Source organism: Pterocles gutturalis, unplaced genomic scaffold, assembly GCF_000699245.1.
Source record: "Pterocles gutturalis isolate BGI_N339 unplaced genomic scaffold, ASM69924v1 scaffold9403, whole genome shotgun sequence".
NCBI classification, from domain to species: domain Eukaryota; kingdom Metazoa; phylum Chordata; class Aves; order Pterocliformes; family Pteroclidae; genus Pterocles; species Pterocles gutturalis.
Window position 1 is genome coordinate 45,883 of NW_010125610.1, and position 12,319 is coordinate 58,201.

Consider the following 12,319-nt stretch of genomic DNA (forward strand, 5'->3'; position numbering starts at 1 on the left):
TCACATGGTGTTCCCCTGACACTCTGGGCTCTGGATCTGGGTTGGTTGTTACGACATACTTGCGACAAACATAATACCTACCTTATTCTTCCCCACACTTCTGCCTCTGGCACAACTGATATGAAGAAATTTGTTTTCCCAATGCAGAACTGGAGTAGCAGGCTCAAGTTTGAATGAACTATTCAGAAACGTGGCAGCTTCATTTCCCACACAAAAGCCAATAATACTCTCTGAAAATAGCTTGTACTCCCAGGTAAACCTTCACAACAAAATTATATTATGCTCTTTTCATCTTGGAAAAGAGGAGAAAGCTTTACCTAATAGAGTGCTAGAAAGAACCAAGTGGACAAAGGCGGAGAGTAGATTTGTAGAGTCATATAGTGGCAAGTTGCACTCTCACCAGGAAACCGCTTTTCCACAAAAACAGTGAACATTTGTTAACTGTGTTTGTAAACACTGCACAGCTGTGCTACAACAGGAAAGCAAACCCAACACTTCTATAATTTGATAAGAGGTCTCTCTTAATTATCAAAAATAATTAATCATAATAAAAAGATGGCCGAAATCAGCACTGATAGTTGTCACGAGCAAGAACGAAAACAAACAGACTGACTAAAGCAAATAAAAGTCACTGTATAACAAGACCCCCACACAAGAACTCTGTAGATACTTCTACATTGTATTCTGAGGGATTATACTGAAAGCAATATTTCTCTATAACTACCACTGAAAATAACTTTTCAGTACAGTGTATACAAGTCCCTGATGATCAGAGGGAAAATCTGTGTAGATGGGACGTTTCTGACATTTGTAGTGACAATGACATTTTTCAACCATTATTTCCTCAACCCACAGGTGTTTTTCTGTCTTGTCTGACACCAGCCAAAAGACACAAAACAAAGCCAATGACCTTTTTCTGTATGGAAAACTGCTTATTGCCAGCTAGCAAGATCACTTCTGCAATATCCAGAGCAGCCTTTCTATCCATTCTTAGCATCAAGGACTCCAGTGGATACCCTCTTAGGACAGCAAGATCCACTCCATATGGGAAAAAGGAGCTAAAATTACTCCAAAGCCTCCCAGTAAAATCTTAGTCATTTGGAAAGAGCTAACGAAAATATTTCAAAGATCTAGAGTAAACAGCAGTTTCTTCATTGACTTCTATGTTTCCAAGATTTTATTCCCCATTTATTTTGTATTGTCTCAGCTTAAACAATGAACACGGCAGGTCACTTTCACAAATATCTTGCCCTCCGCATCCCAGAAGTTTAGGCAGATTTGTAGAAAGGAAACATTTTGCATCTGAAACTTTCCACAGTCTATAAAAGTGGATTACTGAAGTTCTGTGAACAGGGAGAGCATGTTGTCATTTCTGTCTTGCCGCAGCATCAGTTAGTAGCTAAGGGGCTACGTTGGCGGAGAAGCCTAAGGCTCTTAATAGATTACCCAGGTTCTTGAAAGATGTTCCAAGCCTAAGATTTCTGGACATCTCACTTGGTTCCTCAGCAGAATTTTGAGACAGGGCCTCCCTTCCCCTCAAGTAAGATGTTTCGGAGAGAAATATCTCACAGGAAAAAACACCACGACCTTCCAAGTCTGTAAATTCACTTCAGAATTGATTTAATAACTTCACGGCTGCAGTTCTTGCCTTTTCTTTAGTTGCAAAATTCATGCTGTTCCAACTATAATTATATGTTGAACAGCAAAAACAACAAAATGGGAATATTTGGCTATCCAAGAGGAAAAGGACCAGTTACAGCAAAGCATTTTTTCTAGGATGTTCATGCGTCGATGACATCTAAGACTGTGCAAACCAAAATGTCTTCAGAAAGAGATTAAGGAGCTATAGTAACCACTGCACAAATAGTAGTTACTGGGTGGCTCCAGTGCAAAATAACCTCATAACTCTGTCCTAGCATAACATGAGTGCACAGGCCAAGGTTTCTTCATCAGTTCAAAAGACAAAAATGGTAAGGAAAAATCCACTTCTGTAAAACATGCATTTGCAACTAAAACTCAAGTGACAAGAGGTCACTGCTGCATGGGAAGCTGAAAAAATGTTTAATTTATCAATGAATTTTTTCACAGATTGATAATATGCTCTCTTTTCTGTAAAATACATGGATTTCATTTGCTGTTGGGAAAACGATCAAATGGAATTTTTTTTTCTTTAAAGACTGGAGAGTGAGTTGTTTTTATTATAATACTACGATGACTGAGATGTGACTACTATACTGAAAGTCCAAGTTTTGTTTTAAAAAGAAAAAATAAAAATTCTTCTCTATAAATTAGGTATCGGATTTTTTTGCACTATTCAAAAACAAAGGTGCCTCATATAAGCTGAGATCCAAGACTTACAGGTTTTCCTAGCTATATTGCTAACTTGTGTTGTGATCTTGAGCACATATTTTTGTATATGCCTAGTTACTTATCCGCTAAATTGAACATAAAATTACTTCGAGAATCTCAGACAGTAGTGTTACATACAAATCTTAATGATTTGCCATTCATTTAAGAGAGATCTGGGTGTTTTCTTACAGGTAGTATTGAATATTTAGATAAGTACTTTTGATTTCAAAATAATCCAGAAAGTGCATGATGAATTTTGGAAGTACTAAGGATTTTAAAATTCAGTAAAACATTTAAGAAAGGTGACTTTAAACAGCATATAAACAAGACAACTGCACAGTCTCTTGACATCTGACCCACATTTCAAAGTAACCAAAAGGCATGTACTGCTGTAAAAATTAAAAACAAAACCAAAAACTCACACAAGCAAAAATATCTCATGTTAACAATATTGCCTGAAAATCTTCTGCTAAGCCAAGTCAACCTGGAACTCCTGCCACTAGGGAGGATTCTTACACTGACTATTTCTAATCATAAATATAATTGTGTAGTAATGTACAGCCAACATAAATTAGTCTGAAACTAGGATAAGCATTCAAATGCACACTGTAATTTAAAGTGATGCAGAACAATTACTTGAGAAGTTTGTATCAACGTATTATCTTAGTCACGAACAGAAGAGACCCTCTGTTGCAAGTTCTTAATAGCAAGTTTCACGTTCAGGCATTAACTTTAATTTATCTGTGATTTCAACAGCATCAAGCAGCAGTATGGGTGACCATAGTTTTTACTAAAGCAATGGATTGCTTCTGTTCACCGCTATATTTCAACTTTCTTTGCTTCTCCAAAGTGCCAAACATATTCTTTTCCTTCTGATTGCCAGGGAAGTTGAAACTTGCCATTGCACCACAGCATGAGAGTTTTTATTTACAAATCTTTTTTCTTCCCTCATCATCCAAGCACTCATTTTATATACCTACTATAAACTTTTAAGCTATGACATACAATTGATATTTAAACGTAGTACTTACGGTTGGCATAATTTTACCAGGTCCTGATCAGTGGTGTTTGGAGGCAGTGCTCTGATGTAAAGGTTTGTTTTACTTAACTGATCCCATCCTGAGTTGCTGCTGCTACTACTGTTGTTATTACTGCTGGTGGTGCTGGGACTAGGAGGAGCCATTGGATGGGCTGGTACAATGGACTGCTGCAAAGGAAAAAGCACGTTAGAGGAAACTATAGACAGCAATTGCAGCATGCACATTATCTCAGTCTACAGCAGCCCGTGTGGAGCGCTGTGTTAGATCTGTACGTAATTGCTCATGGATTTTAAATACACCTGCTTCCACACCACAGCTGGGACAGGATTCACAGGCACATTCTAATATACCCAACCACCATCTGAAGCATGCTCAATGTATGACACAGGCTCAAATTACATATAACCTCAGCTAAATATCACTCACAGGATTTTATCACTCTTCATTGTGGCATCTAATGTGAAAACGAAATAAGAGATATTGCTGCTCTAGGTTCCAGCAGGTATAAACTAAGTTAACATCACTGACTATTTCACACATCATAAATGTATTACTGTGGCAGACACGAAGAGTATGCTATTTCCTTAATCTATCCAAAAAATATAAAAATAATTATTAGCCTCTTCTGTATCTCTTCTGGCTTTTAGTACATCACACAATACTGCTATTATTTTTTTAAAGATAGAGAGGTAGCACAGACAGCTTAAGGATCAGACTTTAAATTTGTAAAATTTATTGCAGAACTTTCATACTGGCACTCATCTCAGTACTTGTGGATTATTTCAAGTGTCAAGAAAAAAAGATCCTGTATAATGGCAAAAAAATCAAGTCTCAAAAGGAGATAAGCACATAAGCACTTCTATCTAGTCCTCAAGTTATCTAATGCCACTGCTCTTAAAATCAGACCCTAATGTGAAAATGTCCTAGAGAAAATCTGCAGTAGAGCAGATCTGCATTAACAACAGTAGAGCAGGACACTACAGAAAGCATTATGAACAGGTCTGTGGTGTTGTAACAGAGGAACGCTTTAATGAACATACTAGAGAACAGCAAAAGTCTTGTGACTACAAGGTTTTCACTGACAAAAAGAACTGTCCCCATTCCTGCAAAAGCCTGAGCCTCCATGGTCTGAGAAGTGCAAAGAACCTCCCTGTGAACTGCAGAGGAAAGGCACAGTAGGGGAAAAAAAAAGTGGAATATAAAGTAAGATGTCAATGTAGACTCACTTGTTCCCGCCCCAGTGCCACCCTCTTCTCTGGACTAGTATGAACAGTTGTGCAGCCACAGACTGAACCAAAAAAAAAATTATCTTTCCTGATCTGGTTCACCACATGTGGTTTTGTGCAACACAAAAGCTGGGGTTGTCACAAGGCAGGGAATAGGAATGTGTAGGCAGAGCGGAGGGGATTACCAGTTTACCACAGTTTAAAGCATCCATGAAACTACAGCCTTAATACTCAAGAAAAGTGAAGCTATTCTGGAGATAACCTCAGGAAATTGGAATGAAACTATGAGTGGGAGAAAAGTACAAAGGCATGCCTCATATCAGATACTTCATTGTAATTATGTGTTTCTTTTTTGTGTTTCCTTAGGAAAGTTTTGAAATCTTCCAATTTGGCATATTGCAAAGTTTATTATGCAGCAATAATAGCCTGGAACAGCAAACTGCAACACTCACTATAAAATCAGCACTGATATGTAGAAACATTGTTGTTGCCTAATTGAAGTGAACTGTAAACTACCAAAAAAAAAAATTCCTGATCATTTAAAATTTCAAAACTGAATTATCAATGATTCATTGCCATAGGGCTGGGGCTTCAATTGTTTGTTTTTAAATAAGGAGTTTTAGAAACATCAAATCTCTTCCAAAAGATTTATACTCAGAGTTGAAGTACTATTCAAAATAGGAAGATTAAACCCTCCTTCCTAGTTTGTAATGGAAACATTGACGGATTTTAACTATAGCAGCACAAGTCAGGCTGTCAGATCATTCTGCTTCCAGTAACGCCAGGCAATTACTCTTAGGCTTACAAGCAATGGAGAATGACAGAGCAACTGGTTTCAAAACATTTTCACAACAAATTGAACAAACTTAGTCTGGCACAGTGCACTCTTCTCTTCAAAAATCCCTCTGAGTTCTCAAAATGCACACAGTGATCAAACATGCAACTGCTCTGTTCAAGGTTTCCAAACGTGCACTTCCCTCATGCAGACACGCACAGCTGCCATAAAATTATGTCAAGATGATGACTGGTATGTGTATGTTAACTGGTATCTGCTACTGGAGACTTAAGAGCCTCTTGGTTGGTTGTGCTTTTACTTCTTACAATGTTTTTCCCTTGAAATCTTTGTTTTTCTATGTTATGAAGAACTGGAGTTGTGTAAAATTTTGTCACCAGCTGGCCAAAGGCAGGAGAGGGGAGAAGGCACATGCGTGGAGAGAGAGCAGGAATCCTAACACTGCCTTCCTGTAAAACATAAACACTCCATTCTGAGAAATTTGAACTTTTATTTAAACACGAAGATGCTCTAGTGGTCACATCCAAATACGATCGGAATGCAAATGTGATTACAGTTGTCTTCCTAAGTTTACAGACAGAAGTTTTTTCATTGCTTCCACAGAAACACACACCTTTACCAGCCTTTAAAGGCTTTACAAAACACAGATGCTGGCCCTACTGCAGCTCTCAAACCCTGTAACCCAGTGACACACAGACAGCCACTAAAGGGCCAGTGACATCTTAAAGCCATATGACTTAAATACATTTTTTACATTAAAACTTAATTTTAAAATCTGAATCATTCTTTCTGTTCTGTTCTTCACCAACAACTACTTGTAAAACCTAAATGACAGAGGTCCCTCTTTCATTCAAAGGGGCTTTTCTTTTCCAGTTGCAGTTGCTGCAAAAGGCTGTGCAGCGGTGCAGAGCCTCGCCGCTGGAGCTGCGCTGGCGGAGCCTCCTACACTGACAGTGCATGCCAAGAGAAGAGTTCTTCTGCTGGCATAGTTGCATCACCTCCTCAAACAATATAAGCTAAGCTGATAAAAGTTCTCTTCTGCCGGCACAGCTGCATCCACGCCTGGGGTTTTGCCAGCGATGTCAGTGAGGATGTATGACTTTTTTCCACACCCCTGGCAGACACAGTGCTTGCTGGCAAGATGTTCTGCAGCGGAGACCTGGCCAAAGTTTGGGGTTGTTTGTTTAGAAACAGCTTTCACAAACCTTAACTGAAAGCTTTTTATAAAACCTAAAATCAGCTTTGAAAAGCTTTGTTTTACAAACTGTAGTCTCTGCTTCAAATTCATACCAAAAGCTGTTCTTAAGATCTTACCATATGGACTTCACAACAGTTTGCAATAATGTAACGTACATAAAAACACATTTTTATTTTTAATCATTCCATCTTAAATTAAAATGCTGAGCACAAATAAAGTAGGAATGAATCTAAGTAACAGACCATTACTTCTTGGGACAATATTCCTGTTCAAAAGAAATACAATTTTCACACTGGTTTGCCATTTCCTCCTTAGTCTTCAGTCCCCAACATAATTAGCGATCATTCTTTCTCCACAGCAGTTTCCTTCCTGTCATCTTCAACAAACATCTAAGCAAAAAAGGCCAGTGACAGAAAAATCATCCCATATGCTGTATGATGACCCCATCCCATTCCAGAGCCAGCTATGAGGAGCTCCCAACACCCTTGCCTGATCTCTGAGGGACCTTCCCTCCAGACCTCACGGCCCCACGACAGCAGCAGGAAAACCCCAGGTACTCGATAGGAAAAGCTCAGTGACGGAACAGTCACCGTGGTGTGCCTTACACCAAGGAAAAATGCCTGGCTGCGTGTTCTTCTCATTAGAAGACCCAAACAGGAATAATCCCAGGTACTGAAAAACAACTGGAGAATATACTCATCTTTATATGAATCATGCCTATCTTCCTTCTAAACCACTCTACGCTTAAGGACTGGGAATGAGTCAGAGCAGGATTTTGCCTGCCAAAGAAGAGAAGACTCTCTTCACTGTCAACAGGAAAAAAACCACACCAAAAACCACCCAACCAAACCAAAATGGAACAACTCTGAGAAATTCGTTTGACCTGGGAGTTGAGAGATGCTGATCCTCGCTGCCTTCAGACTACAAAAGTCCAAGGAAACTCCAACAAGCACAGGACAACTTGGATCATGATTGTCCCAAAACAGAGTATGATTATTATGGTGGCAATTCATTTAAGTCTCTAACTTTGTTTTACAAAAGCACATCTATGAAGTTGTATAACATGCTAGCATTTAATTATGAGTTCTTTCACTGAGTTAAAATTCCTGATAGGAAAAATACCGTGACTTTTAACAACAGAGTTAGTTCTCACACATCTACTCTAAATTCAAACCATAAATTACAGCATATGTTAAGTATCTGATTTAGCCTGAACTGCTAGTTGGATCATCTCATAGTTACAAAATGTTGTCACTGGTGTTTGCCTAGCTGTGCTCAGGTGATTAAGCTTCAAGTACCTGCTTACCCTGCCTGACTTTGCCTCACCTCCCCGATTTCACTAAACAGCATTTCGAAACAGCACCTTCAATAACTGGCATTGATATAAAAATTACCAGGCATTTTCGTGGATGTGTGCAACAGTGATAAAAAGTATTAAGTTACATGAATCTGGAAAATTTCTGGATAAAGCTGGGGTTGATTTTTCTTTCTTTAATCAACTTACACAGAGCTTTATATGTACAGTGAAAGCTAGGGTTCAGGAAAATAAAAGATGCCGCATATAGTGAAGCAAGACACTGTCATACCTAGCGTACAACTTGGGAAATAGGAGGTTGCTTGGAATAAAATCATGTCCTGAACAGAAAGAACAAATCCAAATGTTTAAAAGAAATTCCTGTTCTCTGATGAAGATGGTTGCTTTACCACCTTCCTTGAGATAAGGAACAATTAAACCTCGATCACTTAATCGAGCCTGCAAACTGATGGCTGTACCAGGGATGTCATTTTGAGTGGCCTGCAGTATTCTATTTCACGGTTTCCATCATCATGCCTGAAATGTTATGGAAAGTAAAACCAAATTTCTGGAGGCCTCTCCAAGTCCAATTCTTAGTGGACACGAGTCAACCAGCAGAAAAAGATCTGCTGCTGTTGTATCCACACCTCCCGCCTTAGCGTAGGTTCTCCAACTGTTGTTCTTCAGTCTGTCAGCACTTGTCACTGGAAGATTTAGCAAGTCAGCTGCTTTCTAAGCATCCTCAGGACAACACCAGTATAAAATTTAGAGCATCTCAGAAGCTGGGTCCTCCAAACTCTGTTGAAAACTTTCTCAGGAGAGGAAGACCCTGGGACCTGTCTCCTTTTCCTCCTTTAAACCTTCGACCTTATGTTCTCTTTGCACAGGTAAAGAACATGGTCTCACAGTGATGCTGCAAGAGTCAACAGGACTACTCCAGCTGTTTACTGGCTGAGACCATGAGTATTGTGTCTCATGATCATACAGAGCTATTTGCACACCCAGGAACCCAGCCTATTCCATCTTCCTTTAGACAGTGAAGATGGGTGTTTGTGCTCCAGCCACATGGAGCAGAACCACCTAGGTGTTGGGAAGAGGCAGGACCCTGTGGGTGGAGGCTGGTCAACAGGACTACTCCAGCTGTTTACTGGCTGAGACCATGAGTATTGTGTCTCATGATCATACAGAGCTATTTGCACACCCAGGAACCCAGCCTATTCCATCTTCCTTTAGACAGTGAAGATGGGTGTTTGTGCTCCAGCCACATGGAGCAGAACCACCTAGGTGTTGGGAAGAGGCAGGACCCTGTGGGTGGAGGCTGGCATCAAGCAAAGCAGAACCACCTAGGTGCTGGAAAGAGGCAGGACCCTGTGGGTGGAGGCTGGCATCAAGCAGAGAGTCTCCCTGTTATGAAATATCACAGACAGCCCACAAGCACCTGGAGATCCAGCCCTGGGTTTTTCTCAAAAAGCACTCTAAACCTTCCACATCTTGGTTTGGGAGAACTATGCCCAAAATACTACAGTTGGCATTACGATAACGATGGAGTGCAATAAACAGGTTGAGAGTCAAGTAATCAAAAAAGAAAAAAAAAAAAATCACACTGAACAGGGAAAAAAAAATGTCCCTCAGCTTTAACTTTGATCCTTAACACATAAGTTTTAAGAGGTCACACTGAACAGGGAAAAGAAAATGTCCCTCAGCTTTAATTTTGATCCTTAACACATAAGTTTTAAGAGGAGCTTTGCAAGACAAAAATAGAGCATTATGGTTATAACGTACAGGCAAGAAAAAGGGCAAGTCCTATGAAAACCATTTTTCTAAATACAGATGACGGTCTTCTCCATACTAAAAGGAAATAAAAGGAAACAAAAACATAGATGGATATCATCATATATCTATGAAAGTAAAAAAGGAAAGTAGTTTTCACTCTGACTTTTTTTTTCATTATTAATATTGTCTTTCTTCTAAAGTTCATTGTGTTTTAACTAATTTGAAGCATCTTGCCAGTAAGAATGAGAAAAGCTTCTGTCAAAATCCAGGAAAGTAGTCTATGCACCTTTTTTCTGAGCCATTTAAGAAACCCTTCCTTGAAATATAGAAACACAGGAGTGAGTAGGTGCTTTTCTCAGCTTCCTTTTCAAAAAGATCTTCATGGAGAATGGCTCTATCAGCAATGCAACAAGACAAAGTCTAGCATAAACCCTTAGTCACAGCTCAGAAGCTCCTAACAATTTCACCCCTAGAATGTTCTGCTTATAACCAAGCCCTCTCCCCACTGACAGCTATTTTGCTTCCTTTTGCTCAGGATGGTGAGAAGACTAACCACCCTTCCCCTTAACATAACAGGACTAAATTTGTTCTCACCAGAAAGCAATGATGACTAACAACAGAAGGTACAGAAGTAAACAATTTCAGCTTGTTACAAAGTGTCACCTTCCCATATTTTTGCAGAGATGGAACCAATACTATTGAAGTTATACAAAATAAAGCTTAAAGCAACAGCAATCTCCTGCTACTAGTGAAACAAATCTCCAAATCTATGTAGTTCCTTTTTATTACAGCAGTGGGATCATAATCCTGGCCACACTGAAGTATATGACAAAACCCACACTGATGCTACCAAACAGTTTTTTCTCCAAGAACAGTGCTTTTTTTTAATTATGGTTATTATTACTAAAATAAATATCTCTAACTCGGAGACTGCAGGAGAGGTTTCAACAACAGAGCAAGCAATGGATGTAGGAAGCTCTTCTGGTCCAGGCAGCTCTTCTGAAGTCTCAGTGATAATGAAAAATCTTCAAGGTTCCCAGGAGCCCACCTACTCCATTGACTTCATCCCCTGTCATGGATTTTTAAGCGCTCCATTGACTGACTCCCCCAGTCCAGAGACAAATAAAAGGTGCTGGTTACATGAAACCAGCCCCACCCACAGCACAAAAGGTATCACAGAGGAGATGGGAGTGCTGACCTGAGCTATGTCCTGGTCCTTTGCAGATGCTATCAACCCTTCTCCCTTCTACTTGCTCATCATGAATCACAGCATCCTCCTCCCTCTCCATTGTATACCTGGATTCCCTGGACAATCCTCTGAAACACTATATTGGTACCATGCCCTAGCCATGACAGAATTATAGACACACCTAAAGCAAAAGTTTAGATTCTGAAATTCAAATAGGCTACAGCAATCCAACAGCTAGTCTGTGTTAAAATAATGTAAAAAGAAAAGTCAAGACACTAAAGTACCAGAGGAAAGAGAGCTTGGTAATAAGATCTACTGGATGAAAAAGCACGTACATGTTTTTATGGTTAGCCCTTCATTGAGCAATAGACACAAAAGAATTCACTGCCAACTTCCTTCTTGACTCTAGTAAATACGCAGACCTGTTTCCTTCAGTGAAACCAGCCAAGGCTTTTGCTCAGGATCCAGAGGTAAAATGGTACTGAATCCCTAGATGACATTAAAGTTTTTGTTCCAGCCTAAGGATTCAAATTACAATCAGAAGAAAACACATTAATTTTCACAGAGGCTTAACTGACATAATAATGGGTTCATGTAAGCCTCTGAAAGGTAGCAAGTCCAGCACATGACATCAAATACAAATAAGAAAAATAATTCCTCCCTTGCATTACCCATCTGTTTGTACACATTAATAGCAGGGTACAAAAATCTTACAATGTTCTTCTCAACAGGAAACCTCCAAGATATTGTTGGTAGCAAAAATGCTTCAACTGAAACAGCAGGTAACTTAGAAACTCCTGTGTTATGCAGTAGATAAGACTAATGCAGGGATGGTCATATCAGAGCTGGCAAATCACACACAGCTCACAAGCACTTCGATGGCAGCTCAGTTGCAGACTATAAGCCAAAACCAAGTCAACAAGCTTTTTGTGTCTCAGGTCATGTGATGGGAGAGGGGCCACGCTGGGTCATATGCCAGCAGGAAAGTCCTGCACTGTGGCACAGGCCAGATTTCCAGTGGAGTCTGTGCAATGCCAGCGATGAGCATGTGGAAGGTTTCTTAGGGCACTGAAGGGAGCAGCTATGAGGTTTAAGGGGAAAAGTGCAGAAATGTAGCATTTGCATATGCCTCCCAGACAGATCCCTGCTCTGGTGCTGACAGTGTTACAGAGGTTCAGAGATCCCTAAACCAAACGGTCATAGTGGTCCCTTCTCACTGGACATAAGACTTTGCTTAAGCATTAATTGAACAAGAAACTCCTACTCACTACCACCATCTAAAAACTCTTCAGCCCAAAGCAAATGACAAAAAAATAAAAGAAAAGAACAAGTATTCAGGCAATTGTTCTACTTCATGAAAGCTGTTGAATTCCCAGGACATGAAAAAAAAAAAAAAAGCCCAGCCAAACTGCAGCTGGCACATATAACACTCCCATAAATAGTTTCACTTCTCTGTC

The 12,319-nt window shown here is 39.7% G+C and overlaps 1 protein-coding gene across 1 annotated transcript in view; it reads right to left on the reverse strand.

Moving 5' to 3' along the window:
* The window catches only part of LOC104465544 (RNA-binding motif, single-stranded-interacting protein 1), a gene marked incomplete at its 3' end in the record, with an annotated part of 44,538 nt that extends 40,985 nt beyond the window's left edge, over positions 1-3,553 (reverse strand). Inside the window, exon 1 of the mRNA XM_010078635.1 lies at positions 3,381-3,553. Within this exon, the coding sequence (XP_010076937.1) occupies positions 3,381-3,532 (152 nt within the window). The remainder of the gene's footprint in view (positions 1-3,380) is intronic.
* Positions 3,554-12,319: the final 8,766 nt, after the last annotated feature.